At 37.5% G+C, this 25,373-nt stretch overlaps 1 protein-coding gene across 9 annotated transcripts in view; it reads right to left on the reverse strand.

The window, feature by feature from the left end:
- RAPGEF5 (Rap guanine nucleotide exchange factor 5) overlaps window positions 1-25,373 on the reverse strand; it is a 348,364-nt gene that overhangs the window by 121,591 nt on the left and 201,400 nt on the right. For all 9 annotated transcript variants that reach the window (XM_070615912.1, XM_070615909.1, XM_070615908.1 and 6 more), the window contains one exon: window positions 17,225-17,273. In XM_070615912.1, coding sequence (XP_070472013.1) covers window positions 17,225-17,273 — 49 coding nt within the window. The remainder of the gene's footprint in view (window positions 1-17,224; window positions 17,274-25,373) is intronic.

The raw sequence follows: 25,373 nt of genomic DNA on the forward strand, positions 1-25,373 counted from the left end.
GGAAATGAAAAAGTTCTGATACAGTATGGGCCATCAGCCCAAATTATTTTTAACATGCATGCTGAAGGCACTGAGCCATATTTCCTCTCAAATAAAAGTATATGTATTTTGAATTTTCATATAAAATTGATAAAACTATAGGTTATTTTATCGTTATGACTTTCTTCTTGAATCAAGGTAATGAAAAACTGCACTAGAGCAGGCCCCAGGAAAATTCCCTGGGAGGGGCCTGGACCACTCAAATAATGTGATCTTTTGATGAAACTGTGCATTTGGTTACAAGACTAGCCCTGAAATTAGTTGATTCATGTAGGCCAAGTGTTACCAGCAAAATGATGCAACTTTGATAATTTCGATTTAGGTACAAATGCTAAGCCTGAATTCCATGCCCATAGTCAGTCCCAGTTATGACTCTGAGAGGACTGGAGCACCCGAGCCTACAGCCTAGGTGTGCTGCTCTAACACCATGAGACCCAATGATGGAATCGGCCCCTTTCCTGACCAGACAAAGTAGACACACCACTCCCTGGGGACTACAGGCTGCTGGGACAATGCCCTACCCCCTGCCAACTGTCAGCAAGAGGGCTTCTCCATACTCTCCCAGCTCCCTTAACACCCTCAGCTGAAGGGTGGGGAAGTCTACTTTCTTACTAATATGTGATAAATTTCTGTTTGCTGTATAAGGTCCTCCAGGACAGAGAAGAACTTGCACTGAGCTCCATCTTTGGAACTATGATATAGAAATGGGCCTTTTAAACACATGAAAACAAAACTAAAAATCAAAATGAAGAAAAGAAGAACACATAAAACTAAGATGGCAATCATATTTGTCATGCTTCACTCTCTATTGCAGTCAGAGTGGAGGCAAACAGGCGACATTTTTAACAACTACCATCTGTTCCTCAATCTCAAATTTCTCACAGTCATTTTTCTACTGGAAAAGAATAACAGGGTGGGGGCTGGCCCCGTGGCCGAGTGGTTAAGTTCGCGCGCTCCGCTGCAGGCGGCCCAGTGTTTCGTTAGTTCGAATCCTGGGCGCGGACATGGCACTGCTCATCAGACCACGCTGAGGCAGCGTCCCACATGCCACAACTAGAAGAACCCACAACGAAGAAGACACAACTATGTACCGGGGGGCTTTGGGGAGAAAAAGGAAAAAATAAAATCTTTAAAAAAAAAAAAAAATAACAGGGTGTAAGCTTCCTCAATTTATCTTCATGGGTCTTAAAGTGAATGCTTCATTTTTATTAAATGTTTACATTTTCAATAGATAGAAGATAGCCACTTTTTGGCAAAAAGAGAACCAGACAAGCCCTTTAGTTCTATTGATGTGGGATCTGCCCACAATTTACTAGGCTATGGCTTTGATTCAGGCGCACTTATCGGGAGTCAGGTTAAATTCACTTCCCCTTTACACCAGTACAAACCACTCCCCCCTGCAAAAATGTCTTCCTGGTAAGTTTAAGTATAGAAACTTCAGTGAGAATATCTCCTTATTCCTGAGTCTGCCCACCAAATAAAGCTGGGTCATAATTCTCTGCATTTATGAAGCATTTATTGTCAATGCCATGAGAGTTTTATAATTCTGTAATCATTCCCATGAGAAAATCTCCATTCAGGTAGAGGAACACTGAAAAGTTAGGCAGTTGTCCAATAAATGAGTCAGTAGCAAAAGTATAAATAACATTTTGATTCCCTCTACCACGCTTGGTTCCTTAGACCAACGCCCTTCATAAAACACCAGCTCATTCCCTGCCACTGCAGCTCACACAGACTTTGGAACATGTTTGTCAAAGTGTGGCATCTAAATCACCCAGGGCTGAAGCCTAGTTAAAAATTCTGGTGACAGGGCCTCCATCCACACTGAATTGGGAGGGGCGGTGGGGGCCGTCAGGGCAGGAATTGGCATTGTTAACAAGCACTGCAGGTGACTGTTATGCAAATTCAATTCAAGGACCACTGCTTTAGAAAAACAAAATTTTATTCAGTCAAGGAGGACTTTTCATGCAATGGTTCAGAAAGAAACCTAGGATTATTTTTGAAAATATCCATCCATCTCTATTTCCTCAACTCCAAACAAGAAAGCTAAGTCAAAATGTACTGTTGAAGCTGAAATTGCATAATACAAGCCTTCATTGACTCCAGGGTCAACGTTTCCATCACCAATCTCATTCCAAAAACAGATCTCAATCACTATATCTAGTATTAAAATAGAGTATTTTTATAACCTACTGAAAAATGCAAATAGCTAGAATCACGGTTTGTTTAGCCACTTACAAAGAAAATGTCTGATTTAGATATTCTTGAATGTTAAGTATTTACGTGTTACATAAATGGAAAGAAAAGTATGTGAAGCAAATTTCAATTATTGTAACAGCGTCACTCATTCTGGTAGAATTCAGCTGAATCAAATGCCTGCCTTGTGTTATGTACTATGGCACGTTATTTACTTATATTTACACACATTGTGTTCCTGTCATTCCAGGGTTACTGAGAACAGCTCCATTTTCAAGGCTGTTTACACAATTAGACTTTTAATGTGACGAATGATGGACAATAGCTGGGTCATATGGCCAAGACAAAGATTTCCCTTGATAGCTCTTACTTGTCAATACAAATCACAGCAGAAAATGTTTGGGGGGCGGGGGAACCTTCCGCAGATTTTCACTAAGAAAATGTCAGTGAAATGAAAAAAGTTTGGAAAGCAAATTAAATTATCAGCAGTTATTATTCCTATATTCTTCCTGAATAGATAGCACTGTACAGTTAAGAGCAGCAAAGCTGCCTCGGACTGGGTACTTAGGACAGGACCCACAGGCCAAGCATGGCAGCCTAGTGATTGACCAAGCCTGCCCTCTTCCTTTTATGAAAAATGGAAACTGAGGCTGGGGGAAGCCAGTGACTTTCCAGAGTCAACACAGGCCAGTGTGGGAGTCAAATTTCCTAACTACATGGTCAGGACTGCAGGATTTTGGTACGAGATGGTGTTTACCAGACTGCAGAATTTCATAACTTTATAAAAACAGCATATGGCAAGAATTCTTCTTAAGGAATTTTTAGTTCATAAGAGAGATGATTGTAGCCATTAATATAGCTTTCCCTTTAATTATCTAATATCTTTTAATATTTCCTTAAATATTCTAATAGTCAATATTTTAAAACATCTGCAGATTGCTTTTCCTTTGTACCTTAGGGGTGTACAGAGAAGCAATCTTCCTCCTCTCCCTCAAGCATGCACCCCTCAAATGTAAACCTTTCTTCAAACATGCAGAATCAGTCAGATACAGGGTTGCAAGTGGATGCATGCAAGTGGATGCATATCCTTTTGGGGCACTTGGTAATTAGCATAGTAGCCTCTGGGGCTGGCCTCTGGACACTGGGTGGCACATATCATATGTTCATCTGGGAAGCAGTTCCCACTCCCCAGAAGACCAAGAACAAAGGAGCTGGCAGGCATGGGGAGAAGCTGCCCAGTCAACAGTGTAATAAAGACACCCATTAGTTGCTTCAATCAGCTAATTAGTTCAACAAATACAAAACTAAATCATTAAAGAAAGTGGCCCTGATTGCATTGCTGGCTTCTGATTTGGTGTTACTAACCCAGCAGGGTGGGAACAGGGTAGTTCCACAGAAAACAAAAAACTGTCCACACTGGGGAACTGGAATGGGATGGGACTTAATTTTTAATGAAAGTCAAGCCCTGCCAGGAAGTTTCACTTACAAAAAAAGGGTACCAGGGAGACCTCTGTGTTTATGCTTTGAAATTTAAATCAATTTAAATATAAATTGCTCTCCTTTTTTGTCATTATGAGAAAGAAATAAAATGTGGGTTTCAGATCTCTGGTGTGCAAATGGTCATTAACTTTCATTTGACCTTGGGTGCAGAATGAATATTGAATTTATGCACAGGGTACATTCATTATACTCATCTAGTTTCCTCACAGAAAATATGTTCCCAGGAGCTGCAATGCTAGGAGCTGTCTCTCAGAACTCAAACAGAAAACTCGACTCTCCCTGTAATGCCTCTCTCCTGCCTTACACCCACCTCTCTGCACCGAACCTCAGGAAACTGTTTCTCAGGGCTTGGCAACATTTATAAAACACAGGCAATAACAGGCTGGAATCTGAATGATGTAGAATCATTGTCCTGGACCACACAAGACAAGAAAAGAACCTGGTCCCTGAGCCCTCACATTCCTGGGGGCAGAGACCATCAGCGCTCAGTTCTCCTTCCCAGTATCTGATTCTCTAAAACAGGAACAAGCTGCCATTTAGAGAGATAATTACTTCTGTCTGTTGAGCCTTATAGGCATCACATACTGCCACTGAAGTACCCTGTAGCGTGTTTTTGAAAACAAAGGCCTAAAAACCTTGCATTCTCAAGTACACTCTTGTTGTGGTTATAATTATTCACCTCCTTGGCAAATCAGTTTCATTTACAATCTTATGGACATGATCATGTTGAAGGATGAAAAAGAAAATTATCTTGCCTTGCTTTCTAATTTCCTAAATTCTAAACAATTCTCAGGATTAGAGGAATCCAACTTCTTATAGATGATAGTCTCAGATCTCTTGCTATTTAGGAGAAACCAGGGCAAAGGGCTATTTTCTTTTATAGTATGGCATTGAATGGTTATTTATCATTTCGACTTAATAGCTCTAATTACAAAAGACAGTGTCATGGGGTTTTTTTTTTAAGGCAATTTTCTTTGTATCCCAGTGGGAGAGTTAGGAAAAATTTACAAAGCATCTGCTGCACACATTTTCAACTGTTCTTGGGTTTTACCAATGCTATTATTTTCCTGATTGTAAGAATTTTACATTTTCCAATATCCTCTAACTTTACAGTGCTTTGAGAATTACTGTTTCAAGACTCTTATTATGGTTTTATGCCATTAAAAAAAAAAAAAAGGAAGATACAACCTGTCAAGCCCTGAATTGATCGCTGTTCAATAAGAACATGCACGGGGGAAGATGGGATGTGAATGCACAAAATCTGTCAGCAAGCAGGGACAGAAGAATAGTCTCTGGAAATGCTAGAACAAGGAGTTATTATAGTGCCAGAGAAGGAGAGAGATTTCACAAACTGCAACAATTAGCATGGTGTTAGGCAAAGCTCGCTCTTCTTGGGGAAACATCCTAGATCGTCAATCAATCAGGAAGACCAGAATGTTGTGTTGATTATTTTAGGGGAAAACACATACTACTTCTTTCCTCTGGGTTGACAAATGCTAAATAACACATTCAGGGAGTTACAAGACAATCAGTGTAGGTCTGTGCTGACCACAAACAGGAGCGATGGCCGCTGGCTGGCAACAGCATCCAGGAGGCGGCAAAAGAGAAGAAAAGGACAAAAACAAACCATGTGGAAACATTAGTTCTGAGAGAACAAGACACATCCTTTGAGGACAGGCTGTGAAAGACTTGGGAAAATTTAAGTGGTTGAAAATATCACTAAAAATTAAGCATAATATCTTGATTACTTAAAATACAGCTAACAGACTTTTGCCATTACGAACTTGTATTTTATAGCGTGAACAGTCATTATTAGAGCACTCAGGGATTACATGAAAAAATACTCAAGAGAAGATCACTATAGCTTTTAGTTTTAAGAGCATTATAAATTTTTTCAATAAACAATTATCACAGAAAATCAGACAGGTAGAAGCAGTTTGAGATAGCAATAATTGAACTAGCATGTGAGCCTGTCTTTGCTGGCCCATAATTTGATTATTAACTTCCACTCTAAAATCCCATTTTATCATGCTATATACGAGCAACGTGTTTACAAAAGGTAAGAGTCAAGGCAAGCACAGCATTACATTAAAAGAAGAATCTGTCAACTTAAAACAAAAAGTAAAAATGTAGAGGACATAAAAGTTGGAGCAATTCCATAGGTTTAATGGTTATTTTTTCTTCTAAATGTGCAAAAGGAAAAGCCTTATTCTCTATTGTTAAAAAAAAATCAGTCAATCTATTTCACCTCTCATGACAAAGCAACATGAATAGGTTTTCTTCTGAATGCTTCTGCCCTGAAGGAGAGTATGTCTTTTCAATTGTGTCAGACCCCGAACCTCACACCAGAGCTTCCTCTCAATGTTTGATTTGCCCCAGTCTTAAGTGCATGTATTTAAGGAGGGAGCTTAAAACTGCTAAAATTTCCTAAAAAGTGTTGTTGACGACCAGTGATTGTTACTAACACTAGATCTTCAAAGTGGGGAACTGAGCCAGACTATCAGGGTGATAAAAGACCTCATCTTGTCTGACGGGTCCACGGTGACCATCAGATTCAGGGGATATGACTGGAACGTGTTACACGAGCAGAGTTCAATGTATGGCAAATAGCAGTAACCAGGCTGTTGAAATCACACACCCATTCAAATACCTAATTAAGCTTGAATATAGGATTCAAAAAATAGGATCTAGGGGCTGGCCCAGTAGCACAGAGGTTAAGTTCACATGTTCCGCTTCGGCGGCCTGGGGTTCGCCGGTTTGGATCCCGGGTGCTGACATGGCTCCGCTTAGCAACCCAAGCTGTGGTAGGCATCCCACATATAAGGCAGAGGAAGATGGGCACGGATGTTAGCTCAAGGCCAGTCTTCCTCAGCAAGAAGAGGAGGACTGGTAGCAGATGTTAGCTCAGGGCTAATCTTCCTCGGCAAAAAACACCCAAAAACACCCACAAAAAACAGTATCTATAAGACCAGGAGAGACCATTTAACTCCAATGTAAAACACTGGCTTCCCTCTCATGCTTTCTAGCATATTAAAAATAATGTTTATAAAAAGTTAAAACTAAACACAACAGGCAAAACCATTTTATACTATTATATATTTTACCATCCCAAAGAAATAATAAAATATCTTGATACACAAATAACACATTAACCTGAATCCCAGACTGGTTCATCCTGGAAAGAAAAAAAACTGCTGCTATCTGCTACTTAAAAAGTTTATGAGATTTTACTCTGTTCTTTTCCATTTCAGGAACAACAGTGGAAAATGGGAATGCCATCACAAATCACAACCTTATTCTTCTAACCCAGAAAATTACTAACAAGAGGGGCATAGCGTAGCTGGAAAACCAGAGACAGCGCATGGGAAAGCCTGGATTTGCATTCTGACAGCAGACCTTCCAGCCTGAGTGATCTTAGGCACAACCTCTCCTCTCTAAACCTTGAGATTGGGACAGTACAAACAACTCCTCCTGTGGTGAGCACCTGTTGCTCTTGCCTGCCCAGCAGCCATTGCCCTTCTGCTGGTTTTCTTTGAGGAGCCACACCCGCCCTAGCCTCAGTGCAATGGCTCCTTTGGGGCTGACCTGATTCTCCATCCTCCCCCCAGCATGCTTCCCCTGCTCCAGAGGCGGGCCTTTCACCCTTCCAACCAGGTCGCTACCAAGACTTCTGTTGGGTCTACCAGGAACAAGTTCCTCTCTTTCTGCTGAGATTAACTCCACAGATTCTTTGAACCAACACATTCCCTTTGCGGTTTTCAGTTTTTGCGTCTAAAAGAGTTCTAGATAAAATATTCCCAAGGTGGTGACTCCTTTAAGGATAAGGAAGATACTAATGAAAATTTTTTATTGTTATATAATTAAATATTAGAGCTGGAAGGAATCTCTAAGGTTACCAGATTCCATGCCAACCCCCTCATGATACAAATCGGAATCACTTTGCTAAGGTCACAATGACATTTAATGGCATAAACAGAGCCTAGAACACCTTCTCTCTTTTTCAAACTTTAATATCCTAGATACTTAAAGTACTTAACTAGCTATGGGCTAAGCAGAGACAGTGAAATATAAAAAACTGCCAAGGAGATTTACCAATATGAGATTTCTGGCTTTCCAGAAATAGAAGCCCATCATGGCACAAATTTCACATGATCTAAAGATAATGAGAGCTAAACGTGCTTTGGCTGTGGATTCTCTGAAAAAGGAAAAAAAGACCCAAACATATCTTCCAAGACTCTAATTAGCTAACATTAGCAGTAGAATAAGCAATCCAACACAAATAAAGAAGTATAAGGATATCTGTGCTAATTTTTGTAAATCCTGTGAAGCCTTAAATGTTATTCACATTCACCAAGGTTAGCATTGAGAAAACTATTTAAAGGCACATCCTAATGGCCTCTTAGAAAATTACAACAAAACGGATTTTTTTTTTTTTTACAAAGCTAGAGCTTTGAATCATTTATATAATCTATTGATTGGCAGTTACTTTTATTTCTGTTTCTATGATGAGCTGAAACCAAAAACTTTCACTTTATACTAATTATTGTTTTAATAACCTTTGCAGTGAGACATAAATCTGGCATGACCACCTGAGCCCTAATTAACAGTTTTACTGCAAGACATAAGATATTAGAGTAATCAATTCCTTCTGTCAAGCCCCAGATGTGTCAACTATCATTTTAATACTTTTTTATTAGATGTATACCAGCTTCTTTTTCTCCTTCCTCTTTTTTAAACAAAACCTCAAAATAGTTTTAAAAAAACAAGATGCATAGACAGAAAGTACTATTCTGCAGTTGGAACTCTGTTTAATTAAGGCTGTGCTTAATGTCTCTGCATTTTATCCCCTCCTAACTACACAGTAATAAGTTTTCCTTTTCAAACAGTCAGTCAATTATTAATGTTTTTATTTATAAAACATACGTTATGAATTGAAAACAGCAGAGGCCATATTTGTCCTTGCTCACCACTGTATCCTCATACCTTACATTGTACCTGGCATACAGTAGGTGCCAAATTAGAATCTGATAAAGGAATGAATGAACACAATACCTATAACTTAGCCTCTCTTGTACCTTGGAATTGTCATTTCTCATCTACTCAATGCCAACTCAAGCAGTCAGAGTATAGGGTGAAACAGGTAGGTATCTCTAGTACTTCCATATTTGGATTCTTTGTATATTGTAATATACAACTTGTTGGTTATTTTTGTTCCTAGATTGCTTCCCAAATATGTGTGGGGTGCAGGAGAGAAATATCTTTGTTTTTCTCTAAAACAATCTTTATCACTTATATTACTTTTCTTCAGAAAATATTATATTTAGTTAAAGTCAGAGACAAAATAAGAATGCCAACTACCAATGATATTAGTCAACCTTATCTTGCAGGACCCTGGCTAATGAAACAGTATAAGAAAAAAGGAGTTATTTGGATTGGTAAGATAGAGACAAAATAGTCATTATTGACTGTACGACAGATGACGCATTTGCCCATACACCAAATCCAAGATCATATTAAAACAAACTGTTGGAATTCATTTGAGTTCAACATTTTTGCTAGACAAAAAATCAAGAATCCTCATATAGCAAAAAACAACCAATTAGAAAAGATAACAGATGTAGATATCAACTACAATATCAATACATACATACATACAAGATCAATAGATGTAGATTCTAAAGTTTACATGGAGAGGGAGAAGACCCAGAATAGCCAACACAATATTGAAGGAGAAGAACAAAGTTTCAGGATTGACACTACCTAATGTCAACATTTACTACAAAGCTACAGTAATAAGACAGTGTGGTATTGGCAAATGAATAAACAAATAGATCAATGGAACAGAATAAACAGCCTAGAAATAGACCCACACAAATACAGTCAACTGATCTTTGTCAGAAAAACAAAGGCAATACAACAGAACAAAGATAGACCTTTCAACAAACGGTGCTGGAACAACTGGACATCCACATGCAAAAAAACGAATCAAGACACAGACTTTAGACGTTTCACAAAAATTAAGTCAAAATGCATCACAGCCCTAAATGTAAAATGAAAAACTATAAAATTCCTAGAATATAACATAGGAGAAAACCTAGATGACCTTGGGTATGGCATGACTTTTTAGATATAATACCAAAGGCAAGATTCCTTAAAAGACAGATAAGAAAGATAAACTCTACTTCATCAAAAGTTAAAAACTTCTGCTCTTCAAAAGACAATGTGAAGACAATGAAAAGACAAGTCACAGACTGGGAGAAAATATTTGCAAATGACACATCTGAAAAAGGACTGTTATCCAAAATACACAAAGACCTCCTAAAACTCAAAAATAAGAAAACAACCAAACTGACTAAAAAGTGAGCCAAAGATCTTAAGAGACACCTCACCAAAGATGATATATAGATCGCAAATAAGTATAAGGAAAGATGTTCCACAGCATATGTCATCAGGGAAATGCAAATTAAAACAATACTACACACCTATTAGAATGGCCAAAATCCAGAACACTGACAATGACAAATGCTGGTAAAGACACAGAACAGGAACTCTCATTCTTTGCTGGTGGGAACACAAAAGGTACAGCCATTTGGGGGGTTTCTTACAAAACCAAACAGACTCCTACCATACCATCCAGCAGTCGTGCTTTTTGGTATTTGCCCAAAGGAGCTGAAAACTTATATCTATACGAAAACCTGCATAGTGATGTTTATAGCAGTTTTATTCCTAATTGCCAAAACTTGGCAGCAATCAAGATGTCCTTCAGTAGATGAATGGATAACTGTGGAACATGCGGACAATGGAATATTATTCAGTGCTAAAAAGCAACAAGCTATCAAGCCATGAAAATTCATGGAGGGACCTTAAATGTATATTACTAAGCGAAAGAAGCCAATCTGAAAAGGCTACATACTGTATGATTCCAACTATATGACATTCTGGAAAAGACAAAACTAGGGAGACAGTAAAAAGATGAGTGGTTGCCAGGGGTGGGAGGCAGTAGGCAGAGCACAGGGGATTCTTACGGCAGTGAAACTACTCTATATGATATTATAATGGTGGATACACATCATTATACATTTGTCTAAACCCATAAAATGTACAACACCAAGAGAGAACCCTAAAGTAAACTATGGACTTTGGGTGATAATGACTGCAACAAATGTACCACTCTGAGAAGCTGACAGTAAGGGAGGCTGTACATGTGTGGGGGCAGGGGATATATGGGAACTCTGTGCACTTTCTGCTCAATTTTTCTGTGAACCTAAAACTGCTCTATAAAGTAAAGCCTATTTAAAAAAAAGTGCCACAAAAGACAAAGACTTGAGAAATCATCACAGAATGAGAAGAGGACAATCAAAAACAAAAAAAAGAGACAGAGAGAGACAAAGAGAAAAAATAGTTCACTTAATCAAAACCACAATGTATCTAAAAATACATCAAACAAAAAACATGCAAGACCTTTATGGAGAAATTTTTAAAATAGTATTGAAGATTTGAAAAAATGGAAAGATATCCTAGGCTAGCAGAAGGAAATATGTATTTCCAAAGTGTCAAAATTTATCTAATGATCTATAAACTCAATATACTTTAAAAAAAACTCCTATAGAGGGTTTCATGGAGCTTGACAAAATAAAATTCAAGAGAACAAGAAAATTAAAAAGAGATTTGCCTTATCCCCGCCCCCCAAAAAAGGCTTTATTATAAAGTGTTGGTAATTGAAACAGGATAGTGTAGACCTAGGGATAAACAGATCAGAGGAATACAAAGACCAGAAATAAAGGCAAGAACATATATAAACTTCACATCTGATGAGTTAGCATCATATACAGTGAATGCTACTGGTGTAAGTGGCTTAGCATAAGGAAAACATAAAATTTGATTTCTACCTGACATCAAATACAAAAATAAATTCCAGATGACTTGAAGTCCTAAATGTGAAAAACAAAACTTTAACACTGTCCACACCTAGCGATTAACCTAGCTATTCCATTTTTAGCAATTTATTATGAGAAAATAATTGGAAAAGGGTAAAAAGACATAAGCACAAAAATATATATTCAGGTCTATTATTATTTATAATGGGAAAAAAAACCTAAATGTACAACCAAGAATTAAATAAATTGTGTAGTATGTATAGCTAATAAAAATGATGCAGATCTATATTACTGACGTGAAAATGAATCCTATAAAAAGTAGATTATATATAGCTACAGTTATCATTAATGTATTATTGGTGGATACCAATGGAATATGTTCAACGAAACAGGACAGAGAAGGCAGAAATATACCCACACAAATAAGCATAACTTATTTTTGATAAAGGTACAAAAGTAATTCAATGGAAGAAAGATAGTCTTTTCAACAAATGGTGCTGGGGCAATTGGACATTCATAAACCAAAAAAAAAAAAAAAGAACCTTGACCTAAGTCTCACACCTTATATAAAAACTAACTCAAAATGTATCATGGACTCAAATGTAAAACATAAAACTATAAAACCTTTAAGGAAAAAGAAAGTCACAATAAAGTCTTTGGGATCTAGAGCTAGCGAAAGAGTTCTTAGACTTAACCAAAAGACATGATCCATGAAAAAGAAAAAATTAATTGGACTTCACCAAAATTAAAGACTTTTGCTCTGTGAAAGACTTTGATAAGAAGATGAAAAGACAAGCTATAGACTGGGAGAAAATATTTGCCAACCACCTATCTGACCAAGGACTGGTATCCAGAATATATAAAGAACTGCCAAAACTCAACAATAAAAAACCAACAATCCAATTAGAAAATGGGCAAAAGATACAAACAGACATTTCACCAAAGATGACATTCAGACGGCAAATAAGCACATGAAAAGATGTTCAATATCATTAGCCATTAGAGAAATGCAAATTAAAACTACAGTGAGATATCAGTACATACATATTAGAATGGCTAAAATAAAAAATAGTGACAATACCAAATGCTGACAAAGATGCAGAGAACCTAGATCATGTATACATTGCTAGTGAGAAAGTAAAATGGTACAGCCACTTTAGAAAACAGTTTGGCAGTTCCTTAAAAAACTAAACATGTATTTCTATACTCTAATAACGAACTACCAGAAAGAGAACTCAAGAATACAATCCCATTTACAATCGCAACAAAAAGAATAAAATATCTAGGAATAAATTTAACCAAGGAGGTGAAAGACCTATACAATGAAAACTGTAAGACATTACTGAAAGAAATCGATGATGACATAAAGAAATGGAAAGATATGCCATGCACATGGATTGGATGAATAATCATAGTTCAAATGTCCATACTACCTAAAGCAATCTAGAGATTCAATGTAATCCCAATCAGAATCCCAATGACACTCTTCATGGAAATAGACCAAAGAACCCTGAAATTCCTATGGGGCAACCAAAGACTCTGAATAGCTAAAGCAATCCTGAGAAAGATGAACAAATCTGGAGGTATCACAATCCCTGACTTCAAAATCTATTACAAAGCCATAGTAATCAAAACAGCATGGTACTGGTGCAAAAACAGGCACATAGATCAATGGAACAGAATTGAAAGCCCAGATTAAAACCACACATCTACAGACAGCTAATATGCAACAAAGGAGCGAAGAACATACAATGGAGAAAGGAAAGTCACTTCAATAAATGGTGTTGGGAAAACTGGACAGCCACATGCAAAAGAACGAAAGTAGACCATTATCTTTTGCCATACACAAAAATAAACTCAAAATGGATCAAAGACTTGGGTAAGACCTGAAACCATAAAACTCCTGGAAGAAAATATAGGCAGTACACTCATTGATATCAGTCTTAGAAAGGATATTTTTGAATCATGTCTATTCAGACAAGGGAAACAAAAGAAAAAATAAACAAGTGGGACCTCATCAGATTAAAGAGCTTCTGCAAGGCAAAGGAAACCAGGATCAAAATGAAAAGACAACCTACCAACTGGGAGAAAATATTTGCAAATCATATATCCAACAAGGGGTTAATCTCCATAATATATAAGGAACTCATACAACTGAACAACAAAAAACCAAACCACCCCACCAAAAAGTGGGCAGAGAATATCAACAGACATTTTTCCAAAGAAGATATGCAGATGGCCAACGGGAACATGAAAAAATGTTCAACACCACTAATCATCAGGGAAATGCAAATCAAAAGTACACTAAGGTATCACCTTACACCTGTTAGAATGGCTATAATCACCAAGACAAAAAATAACAAACGTTGGAGAGGTTGTGGAGAAAAGGGAACCCTCATACACTGTTCATAGGAATGCAAACCAGTGCAGCCACTATTGAGAACAATATGGAGATTTCTCAAAAAATTAAAAATAGAAATACCACATGGCCCAGCTATCCCACTACTGGGTATTTATCCAAAGAACTTGAAATCAACAATTCAAAGAGACTTATGCACTCCTATGTTCATTGCAGCATTATTCACAATAACCAAGACATGGAACAACCCAAGCACCCATCAACTGATGATAAAGAAGATGTGGTGTGTATATATATATATATATATATACATACATACATACATACAGTGGAGTACTACTCAGCCATAAAAAAGACAAAATTGTCCCATTCACAACAACACGGATGGACCTTGAGGGCATTATGTTAAGCAAAAATAAGCCAGATAGAGAAAGACAAACTCTGTATGATTCCACTCATATGTGGAAGATAAACCAATACACAAAGAGAACAGTTCTTTAGTTACCAGGTGGAAGGGGGTTGGGCAGTGGGCACAAGGGGTGAAGTGGCGCATTTAATATGGTGACTGACAAATAATAATGTACAACTGAAATTTTACAACATTATAAACTATTATGATCTCAAAAGAAAAAAAAAACAAAAATCTAAACAGTCAACTACCAAACAACCCCGCAATTGTACTCCTTGGCATTTATTCCAGAGGAATGAAGACTAAAGTTCACACAAAAGCATGTACTTGAATGTGGTGATGGAAATGTTCTGTATCAATGTCAATATCCTGGTTGTGATATTGTACTATAGTTTTGCAAGATATTATTACCATTAGGGGAAAATGGAACATGGGATCTCTGTATTATTTCTTACAACTGCATATGAATACACAATTATCTCAATTAAAAGAGCACATATAAAATGATCCCATTTTTATAAAATCTGCATATTAATAGAGAAATGTCTGGAAACATGTACAAGAAAAGAGTAATAGTGGTTATCTCTGTTGGTGAGATGATGGGTGATTTTTCAATTTCTTCATATATTCACATATTACCAAAGTTTTTTCAATGAGCATCCTATACTATAATAGTAAGGAAAAAACAAAACTATTTTTATTATGAAAAAGAGAATACATGCTCACTGTATACATTTTTTTCCACCGAACATTTTACTATATTAATTCTTCAAAATATCATTTTAAAAGCTGTTTTACATTCCCTTACACTGATTTAGCAATTTTACCATTTCTCTCTTACAAGGACTTAAGATTGTTTCTAATTTCTTATTGTTAAAAAAAAAACAAAAACACAATAATAGATTCCCTCTACCGGAACCTTCACTTGCATCTCTGATTATACCCTACAGCCGGACCTCCAGTCATGGAGTTAATGGATCATTGAATTAGGGATACTGGAACATAATGAAAAATTACTTTCCTGAGCAACTATGAATTTACGTCCCCATCATTAGTGTAGGAGTAAGAGACCACTTCACTCTGAGAATTTGCCAAGGTTGTGTTCACATTCCAAGCTCCACAGATCAAATAAGTATGGAAAACAGACATACTAACTTCATACAGCCACATTAAGGCATAATAAAATTGACTTCATACCACTCTTTTATTTTGCACAATGTAACATTATGGGTCTTGTTCACTCCTCTTCGTTTCTTAACTTCCAGAAAGTGCAAACTTCTTAGCCCGATATCCAAAGCCTACCTTTTTCACTGTGTTCACTTGGCTCCAGCCACTCTCACCTCCTTGCTGTTCCTCCAACTCCTCTCGCACACTTCTGCCCAAATGCTCTTGTCTGGATATGCACAGGGCTCAGCCCCTCACTGACTTCAGGCTTTGCTCAAATGTCCTCTATCAGAGGCCTTCCCATCCCACTCTGTGCAAATTAGCAACCCCCTTCTCCAGCTTCCCTCTCTGTATTTATTTGCTCTGTTTTTCTCCAGCAACCACACACTATAAGTTTTTGATTTCCCCAACTTTTTCTGAAACTTAAAAAAAACCAAATCCTGTCCTCCAAGGCACTGCCATCCAAACTTGTACAAAGTTTTGTCTCCTTATTACAGGAACCATGATCAGCTCTAGCACAATTTATTTCTAAGCTCTCCCTCCTACAATCTTTATACTGATGTCCTTTCTCCACCTTGGCCTCCACAAATGCCAATATCCATGATCTAAAGCTGTTCATTGAGGAGCCACGTTCACGCTGCCCTCTTTGTTCAATACCCTGTGGGTCTAGATGGCTTTCTTTGCATCCTGCTCTTCACCTTTATAGCATCTAGTCTCTGTGTCCTCTACATCAGCCAAATCAACAAAGGAAGCAGTGTAAATATAATAAGCTAATTCATACTAAGGTGGGTGTGATTCAAAATGTACCTGAGAGAAAAGCAAATTCTTAGAGTTTCTAACTGGAAAAAGAAAGATGTAAAATGTATGGTATGTGTTCTTAAGACATTTCCATTCCATTTATTTCTCCAAATTCCCATCTCTTTGATCTTATCATAGTCTTTCCATCTGAAAAGTCTGACTCCGGTTTAACATTATCCAAGAAGCATCTCTCTTCTGTTTGTCATTCCATTCTGCAGTGACCTCCTCCCTCTGAACAGCAAAGGATGCCTCCTTCTGTGCCTCCTCTCTAAGTGTTTTTCTACCTCAGTGACTCTCCATTTCGTAATGATTTCAGCAGAGTATGGCTTTCTCTCCTTCAAAATGTATTTGAAAGCTCCCTTTTCCTTTCCACATATCACTTCCACAGATTGTTTCCTACAGGTATTAGGAATCTGATCCATGCAATCAGTCCTATGTAAAATGCTTGCTTTTACATATCCTTACACAATTATGTTTAGAAGAAACGACTTTGAGATAAAAAATACATCCTTAAATAGAATAAAGCCGGTCTTTTCTTAATTTTCTTCTGTAATTATGATAGGTAATGCAGCGTGGTTTGCTTTCTTTTGCTGTGTACTTAGACTTTTTTCATGTTGCAATGGACTACGGATATATTCTTAATTTCGTTTTTCCTTGCAATAGGAAATAAATTAAAACAAGCTAGTCAGATTTTAAAGAAGTATATATAACATCCTGTGCTATTCCGATGGTAGAATAATTGATTTGAAAAACAGACAGTGATACTTTTCTGCATTCTACACCAAAACTTCCTGAGATACACTCAAGTGCTCACGACCATGTGACATGTGAAATATCCCCAAAAAAGCAGAATCTTCCTCCAGCGCCATGAAAACTACTCACCAGACTTTCTTGCTTTCAAGGCAATAACAGCTGCTAGCTCTCTCTGCACCTAAATAAAATATTAGGGAAAAAAATCAAATTAGAATAAGAAAAATGTAGCTATTAAAAGCAGTACTTTGTTTTTAGATATGCAACCAAAATTAAGAGCTATTGCAAATAAAGCTAAGTTGCTGCCACTTTTAGGGATTTCATTTGTTTTTAATAACATGGAAAAATTTCTGCATAGGAATTTGAGGCCCAAAATCTGGAATAATCATACTGACTGACTTCAAAAAGAAATTAGATAGTTGCCAGAGTTATTCATTGTAAAACGTTGGTATTTTTGCCATGATGATGGGAGGAGCTTCAAAAACATAATCATAAAACGATCAGAAATAATGCAAATAAATTATTAAAACAAGCATGATACTTTGGCAAAGATATTAATTATTATTTACCCCTCAAAGATTGTAGTTAATACAGAAACTCTAGTAAAATTAAGATAGGTGATCCCGGTTTAACTGGACCTCTGCTCAAACACAATGAATGTTCACTTGAAGTCTGACAGGTTTATAGCAACCATTTCGGAGAACATGCCACATAAAACAACTCCTAGGAGAGGTGAAATGGGAATAGACGAGATGGAAATAGACAAGATGACCTTTAAAATCCTAAGCGCCTTAAGCCCCACTTATTTGTCCAGATTTTTGCTTGCTCACTCTCTCTCCCACTCACACTTTGAATGCTGAAATCCTTTCCTTAAAGCATTCTCTAAGAGGAACATAAAATAGAGACAGAAAAGATAACCATGGTCACTCTCAAGATAACATGAGAAAAAAAAGATAACATGAGGATCATCTTCAGGAAATCTGTTTGGTAGCAATAAAAATTCCATAATGAGCAAGCTCCTTCCTCTTCAGGACACAGTCTTCTCAGCTTAGAAGTGTGTGTGTGTTCAGGTGTTTGGAGAGGGTAGAGACAGGGGTGGTTGTGCTGAGTTTGGAAGGGTCCTGCAGCTTTATACATTACACTAATGACGTTTTAAAGGGAGAACGTGGAAGTTCAAGGTTAATGAAGATTTGCTGTTGAAATTAATCTAATTTATATTCACTTACTTGAGGCAAAAGTAGCAATATATGCTAGAGACAGGACTCTACTTAGGACGGCTTTCACAATGGCCAGGCCGTCCTCTCCTGAAGAAGAGGAACTGCTCTTCCCGGAACTGCTTCACTGCTGTGCTTCCCCTGGCTGGCTACTACGAATGCCACTCTAAAGAGTATACTCTTGATTTAGCTGATTCTTTAATATCTTAAGACTCTCTCTGGAAAATTATACAGTAATACAGCCTCTCTCCACCTTGGAAGTCTGAGCTCTGAAATTGCTCATGGTAGGAAAATTTGAGTTGAAGAATTTATGGGGAAAAACAGGCTTGGAGGAGACAGAAATGATGAGTGACCATAGGAAAACCTTTATAAATACTTACAGGGCTAGTCAAAAACAGCAACAAAATAAAACATCAATTATTGCATATTTATATATTGAAATCAACTGTAAGGTTCATGACAGTTTGCCATTTTCCTCCTTCATAGTGTCGCAAATACTTGGGGGTAGGGCAAAGATGCACGCTATAAACAGTCAGTGAGATCTCGTCAACGGCTCCCTGATTTTATGACCTTCCAAGGAAGATCCCACCACGGCTCAGGGACAGGGAGAAAGCAGAGAAGGAAAATGATGCACGAGGTGGATCATTTAATTCGCTCACAGAGGATGGAAAACAGTCTTCTCCACCCTCCTCTTTCAGTTTTCCACACCTGAAATTCTCTTCACGAGAGCTTCAGTTTTTCTTTCTCTAATTGGAAATAAGGCTCAAAATATAAACAGCTCAAAGAAGGAAACTACTATATTCCCAGTGTATAGTATAACACTACATCTTTTTTTTTAAACACTACATCTTTTCAAAGATTTGGTGGGGAAAGAAAAGGAGGAATGGGATCAGCAAGAAATCAATACAGCATTTTTGGGGAGCTGGGAAGGAGATGAGAGATGGCAATGAGGAAGAACTTCACAGTTTAATTTAGAAGGAACCTAAATTTTTTTTTAATATAAAATAAATGAGATTACTCTACTGTACTACACTAAATTTCCTGAATGTCTGCGGTCAGGGAGGATGTAAGAGCGTTTTATGCAGAGTGGAGTATATAATATCTTCCACGTTTCTGCCTTGGGATGGCAAAGGTTTTTGACAAAAACCCCCAAGGATAGGTTATTCTTCCTACAAAACACAAAGGACAGAGCACTGATCAAGCAAAAACACAAGCTGAGTAAGATCCATTATGCGCTCCTATAATACCTTCACAGCACTCTTTAAAAAAAATTTTTTTTAAGTACACTGGCATTTTCAATTGTATGATTAATGCCTGTCTTCTGGATGGAGGCTCCACTAAGTCAGGGACCTATTTGTCTTTTTACAGTATTATCCAGGCCAATCAACACTCATTCATTGACCCGCAGGAGGTGGATGCATAGGCAACCTTAAAAGAACACAGAAAGGACCTAGGGGACAGAAAAAGCTGCCTGAGGGAGAACAATGAAAATCAGAAGAGAAGCATTCCCCACTAATAAGCTAGTGCCAGCAAGAATCTTCAGAACATACTAGAAGAACTCAAGGACTACTTAGCAAATAACTGTCAGGTTTACATTGAAAACTAAAACTTTGAGCAACTGTAGAAAGAGAAACTAGAATTTTCTTTAAGAACTCATAAGGGACCTGTTGGCACTGAAAAAGAAATACAATACTCCAACACCAGTCAAGCCTTCAGATGACTGAGAGCCTGGCCCACATTTTGACAACACCTTCCTGAGAGACCCCGAGCAAAAACCATCCAGCTATAAGATGCTCCTGAATTCCCGACATTCAGGAACTGGTTAAAATAATAAATACGTACTGTTTTAAACCATTATATTTGGAAGGAGTTTGGTATGCTGAAGAGTCTTCTATAGAACAATGATTATTTTTCTACTTTATCTGCTTATGTTGTTGGTTAACCTGTTTCTTTCACCATGACTGACATGGAACCCTCTTCTCAGATTAGGCTCAAGAAGTATACACATGTAGGGATAAGAGGCACGTTCTGATGTTAGCCATTGCTTTTATTTAATGTGGGGGCTAAACCACGGCCTAGGTAGTCAGAAGAAACGCATTCTTCTTAATCTGATGGGAAATACGTTATTACCTTGGCCTTCTCTAATCACAACTCTTCCCTAACACGATCTGAAACCCCTGAGGCTAGATGGATCTCAGAATTCAAAATTTTATACATTTCAGAAAAGTACCCTCTCTATATCACACCCTCAGTGAGGTCCGGGGCAGAAACTTGTAATCAGAAATCAGACACGTTAATACTTCTGCAATGATATGTGTGATTATTCACACCAAATGGGATAAAGAAAGACTAGAAAAAGCTTCAGGATTTTCCACTAAATATCTTCAGTGTAGGTTAGAGTTTGTCACCAAGTTAGTTATGAAAACCTTTTGTTTCTCAGAGCTTTTACATTTCAGAACTGAACAAGGGGTTGTAAACCTCTACTGATTTTACACTAAAAGTTTCTTTCCCTCATCTTTTTCTTACGTTTCTTCTTGTGAAAGAGCTATGTAGTTACTACTTTTAGTCTACTAAGAAATGCTTTGTTTAAATAGCTTGGATTTTCACCTACCTATTTCTCAAACCTGATTGCACATTAGAATCATTTGGGGAGCTTTAAAAAACTACTGCTACTTGGGCCCCAACTAAATAAGAATCTCAGGGGCAGAGGTCCAGGCATCAGTATTTGCTGCTGCTGCTGCTGTTGTTCCAAAGGTCCCTAAGTGATCCAGGTTGTACCAGGGTTGAGAATCACTGCTCCATTGAATACGATATCGTAATTTTCCTAAGACTCAACCTTTTAATCTTATAATTATTTCAACTGACAATCAATCTTTACTTTTTATTTTGTTCTCCCCTAATTTAATTCATTTTTAAAGGAACATGGCCTTCACTGTATTTTTGGTATAACATTATGCTATAACACAATCAAATGATGAGATTCAGTTACTGCGTCAGCACTATGACAGACACTATCTACTCAAGCACAAGGAAAATTGCAAGGACGCTTTTTAGGAAGCTTAAACTTTAAAATATAGTCTTCTCAATAGAAAAAGAACTACATAATTCAAAACACACCTGTAGCTTAGGGTATATTTGCTCTTGTGAATATGTAAATAGGAGATAATGATGGGACTGGTAAGACATATCTCAAATTTTTTCCTCTCCCCCAGTTACCCATCAGAAACATGTTGAAATGTTTTGGTTTTCTATTTTCAATAAGCAGCAGGGCTGTTCACAAAATTGTCCTGAAATTCAACAAGAATAAGAGTCAGTCTTGTTTCCAGCACTTTGTCTTCTTTTCTCTCTGGCACTTTAATGGTGCCTTCAGCCTCAAAATCCAAATGCTCGCAAAGCTGTTTTGCATCAACGCCAAGACTTAAGAGGCAACAGAAAGCATCAAATGCAAACTCTGGGTGACAGGGAGTACCTCTGTGGAGAAGTTAACCGAGAAGACATGAGCAGACTTTGTGGAGGAAGAGGCCCTTGAAAATCAAGTGAGAAGCTGGACAGAATGAAGGTCATTTTGGGAGGACAGACCTATAGTGGCAAAGGTCTTAGCTAACCAAAGAGTTGTCCTTACAAACTAATTTTGAACTGAATCACCAATTCACAATTTCCCAAAGGTTTTTAGTAAATCTATTAATTTTAGAGATTTAAATTTTGATACCATGATGGAAATGTTTTTAAAACACAGAATCCATTTTCTCAATTACCTAAATTAAATGTAAGAAACATAATCTAATACTCGTCCATGTTTTATTCTCAAATATATTCACTTTTAAATCTCTATAAAATCTTAAGCTAGTGAGAACTTTAAGAATTCCAGAAGAAACAACACACAAATAAATCTGCTTCTTAAAATAATCAATGTACTTTTTTTTAGGAAAAGATTTGCCCTGAGCTAACATCTGTTGCCAATCTTCCTCTTTTTTTTTTTCCTCCCCAAAGGCCCAGTACACGGTTGTACATCCTAGCTGTAAGTCCTACAAGTTCTTCTATGTGACCCACTGCCACAGCATGGCAACTGACAGACGGGTGGTGTGGTTCTGTGACCCGGAAGTGAACCTGGGCCACTGACGCAGTGAGAGCGCTGCACTTTAACCACTAGGCCATCAGGGCTGGCTCTCAATGCACTTTTGGATAAGACAAAAACTGAGTGGTGATGGTGGCTAGATTTTTGTCCCATGAAGGAATACCATGAACTAAGCAATGATTTCCTTTGTTCCTCAGAGACCTGTTTTCCCATTTCCAAGTCATTTTGTTCTGAAGAGCTAATATTGCCACAGGTCTCACGCACGGATAATCTTGTGATTACCTGTGAATGTTAACCAATAATTAGAAAATTTAGAAAGTTATTTATACATCTGTCTAGACACTACTACTCTCCACCTAATAGTTTATTTAACAAATAGTTGTTTTCTGAGTAATTGCTGTCACCACAGCAAAGATGTGTTTTTAAGCATGCTGAGATGATAAAATATGTTTACACTTACTCATCTACTTCAAAGTTATTAGGGATATTTTAGAAATATTTTATCTAGATTTTTTGTTGAATACATATAGATATGCCTTTTAATTTTATTATAACTTAGACAATAGCTGACTGTTCAAAGACAAATATATATGTAGAAGTGGCCTGAAAGTAACAAAATGAACTGGAATAAAGTCTTACACTTAAGTTTTTTAGCCTGTTATTTAAGTCTGATACATGTACATACATCTACTTTGAGAGAGGTTCACATTAAAAAAATCTGATCATTTTCATGGTATGAGTTAACAATGGAAATGACATTACTTAGAACGGATAACAATGTTTTTAGGAATATTACTAGAAGAATGACATTCAGGTCACAAAAAAATGATGGACTCCAGAAAGATCAACATCTGGATTGTACTTGGTATGGAGTACCATTTGTTTAGGTTCATGAGGAGTAGCCAGTATCCACAAAAGGACAAGAAGGAAATACCCACCTCCTTGTAACTAAATGCGATGGATGTGGAAGTCTCCATTTACCTTGTCCTCCCTGCAGGATTTAACTGTTACCCATTCTCTTCTTAACCACTGGGATTCTATGACATCACATGTTCCAGGGTTTTCTCTTTCCTCTCTGGCTGCTACTTCTCTTCTCCCAAGGCTCTCCTTTTCCTTTACCTTTAAATTTTGATGATCCTTAGTGATCTATCCTCAGCCTTCTCGACCTCCTTCTTATTCTGCTCATTCTCCCTATGCAATCTCATTTACTCACTGGGCTGCAATTATATCTGCATCTCTAGGGCCTTAGAGCCCAATATCTATCCACCTCCTGGACCTAAATGCCCCATTAGTAGCCCACACTCAACATTTCCAAACATGAGGTCATTTTCTTACCATCTCCCTCCACCCCATAAATCTGTTCTATGTCCCATATACCCAGTCAGTGAATGGTACCACGATATACCTGGATCTCAAGCCAAGAAATGAGGTATCCCAGATTTAGCTCAGCCCACCATCTTCTCCCACTCAGACTGCTGTCTGTAATTTATCTCTCTTCATACCACACTATTCATTACCCTACAGCAAGACTAATCCGCCTAAAACATAAATTTTATATCTCTTGCTAAAAAACTCTTCAAAGAATTCTCCATGACACCATGACAGAGTCCAATGTCTAATATTGCATATACAGTATTCTTCTGATCTGGTTTTCATTATTGTCTCTATCTCCATCCCTCCTCAGAAAATCATGTCTAAAAAAAGAAAAAATCAATGTTCCAGACTTAGGAAAACAGAACACATGCAATTCTCTGAATGGGTCACGCTCTTTCTTCCCTCTGGGGCTTTCCAAATGCTCTTCTTTCTGTCTGGAATGCCTCTCTACCTCCCCACTTTGTGTGGCTGTCACTTACTTGTCCTTCAGGTCCCAATTTAGTTACCATCTTCTCTTGAAGGCCAACCACCTCCCACCATGCAGTGAAGTCTTCCCTGTTTATACTCCAATAACACTCTACAGTTACCTCAATTATAGCTCTGTCACAGGCTAGTGAAATCCCCTTGTTAGCTGGGGGTCTCCAATAGTAGATTAAAACCCCATGAATATTGACCCCTTTATTCATCATTCTGATCCTGGCTCCTGGTACTGCTCCTGGTACATATGTTCGTGATCAAGAATACAAGTAAAGTGTTTTTAGTTGCTGCTGAGAAGAGAAGACTTAGGGGGAACATGACCATTAGCTTCAAATATTTGAAAGGTTGAGGGTAAAATCCAGACCAATGAAGAGAAGTTGCAAAAAAGGCTTGTTTTACCTCTAAGAACTTTCAAATAATCAGAGCTGTCCACAGTGGAAATGGTCCATGTGAGGTTTAGTAGAAGATGCTTCCTACGGGAAGGTAAATATCAGAAATACCCAGACCAAGGAACTGTTCTAAAGATTTGTTTTATGAATGCTTCCTTTCCAAATCATCCACCATCAACAGAGAACAAGCATGAGCCTCCCGGGGTTGGTGACACCTGTCAGCCTGCAGTTGAACAGCTGGTGATAATATAGCCATCTAATCCATCCAACAGAGATAGAGGTGGTGCAAATCTTAAGAAATAGACGAAAAATATCTGTTGGAGGCCATTTCTTGTTATGGAAACATCATCAATTTCATGGCACAAAGAATAGGAGAAGCTACAGATACACCTGTTGAAAGAAATCTGAAAAGAGTAAGCCAAAACACTGACATCTTTTCAAAAGAGCAGATATATCTGTTCCTTCAGTCTTCAAAGCTACTCTTACTACTCCTGGTCAGGGATTTCCCCAAAGCCCTAACTGCTGATCAACATGAATTTCTTGACACATAAAGATTTCATATATATAAAATGTATTTTAAGGAAACAAGTCTATATTGGACATTCTGATTTTTGCCATAATAATGAAATAAAACAATTATGTTAACATCATTAAATTTTTAATTTTTATGTCTCAAGTTATTTTTTCCATTTTCTGGTAAGCCCAGAGTATTTTCAATCCATACCACATTTAATTGATTCTTCAGTAGATTT

The sequence above is a fragment of the Equus przewalskii genome, chromosome 4 (assembly GCF_037783145.1).
Source record: "Equus przewalskii isolate Varuska chromosome 4, EquPr2, whole genome shotgun sequence".
NCBI classification, from domain to species: domain Eukaryota; kingdom Metazoa; phylum Chordata; class Mammalia; order Perissodactyla; family Equidae; genus Equus; species Equus przewalskii.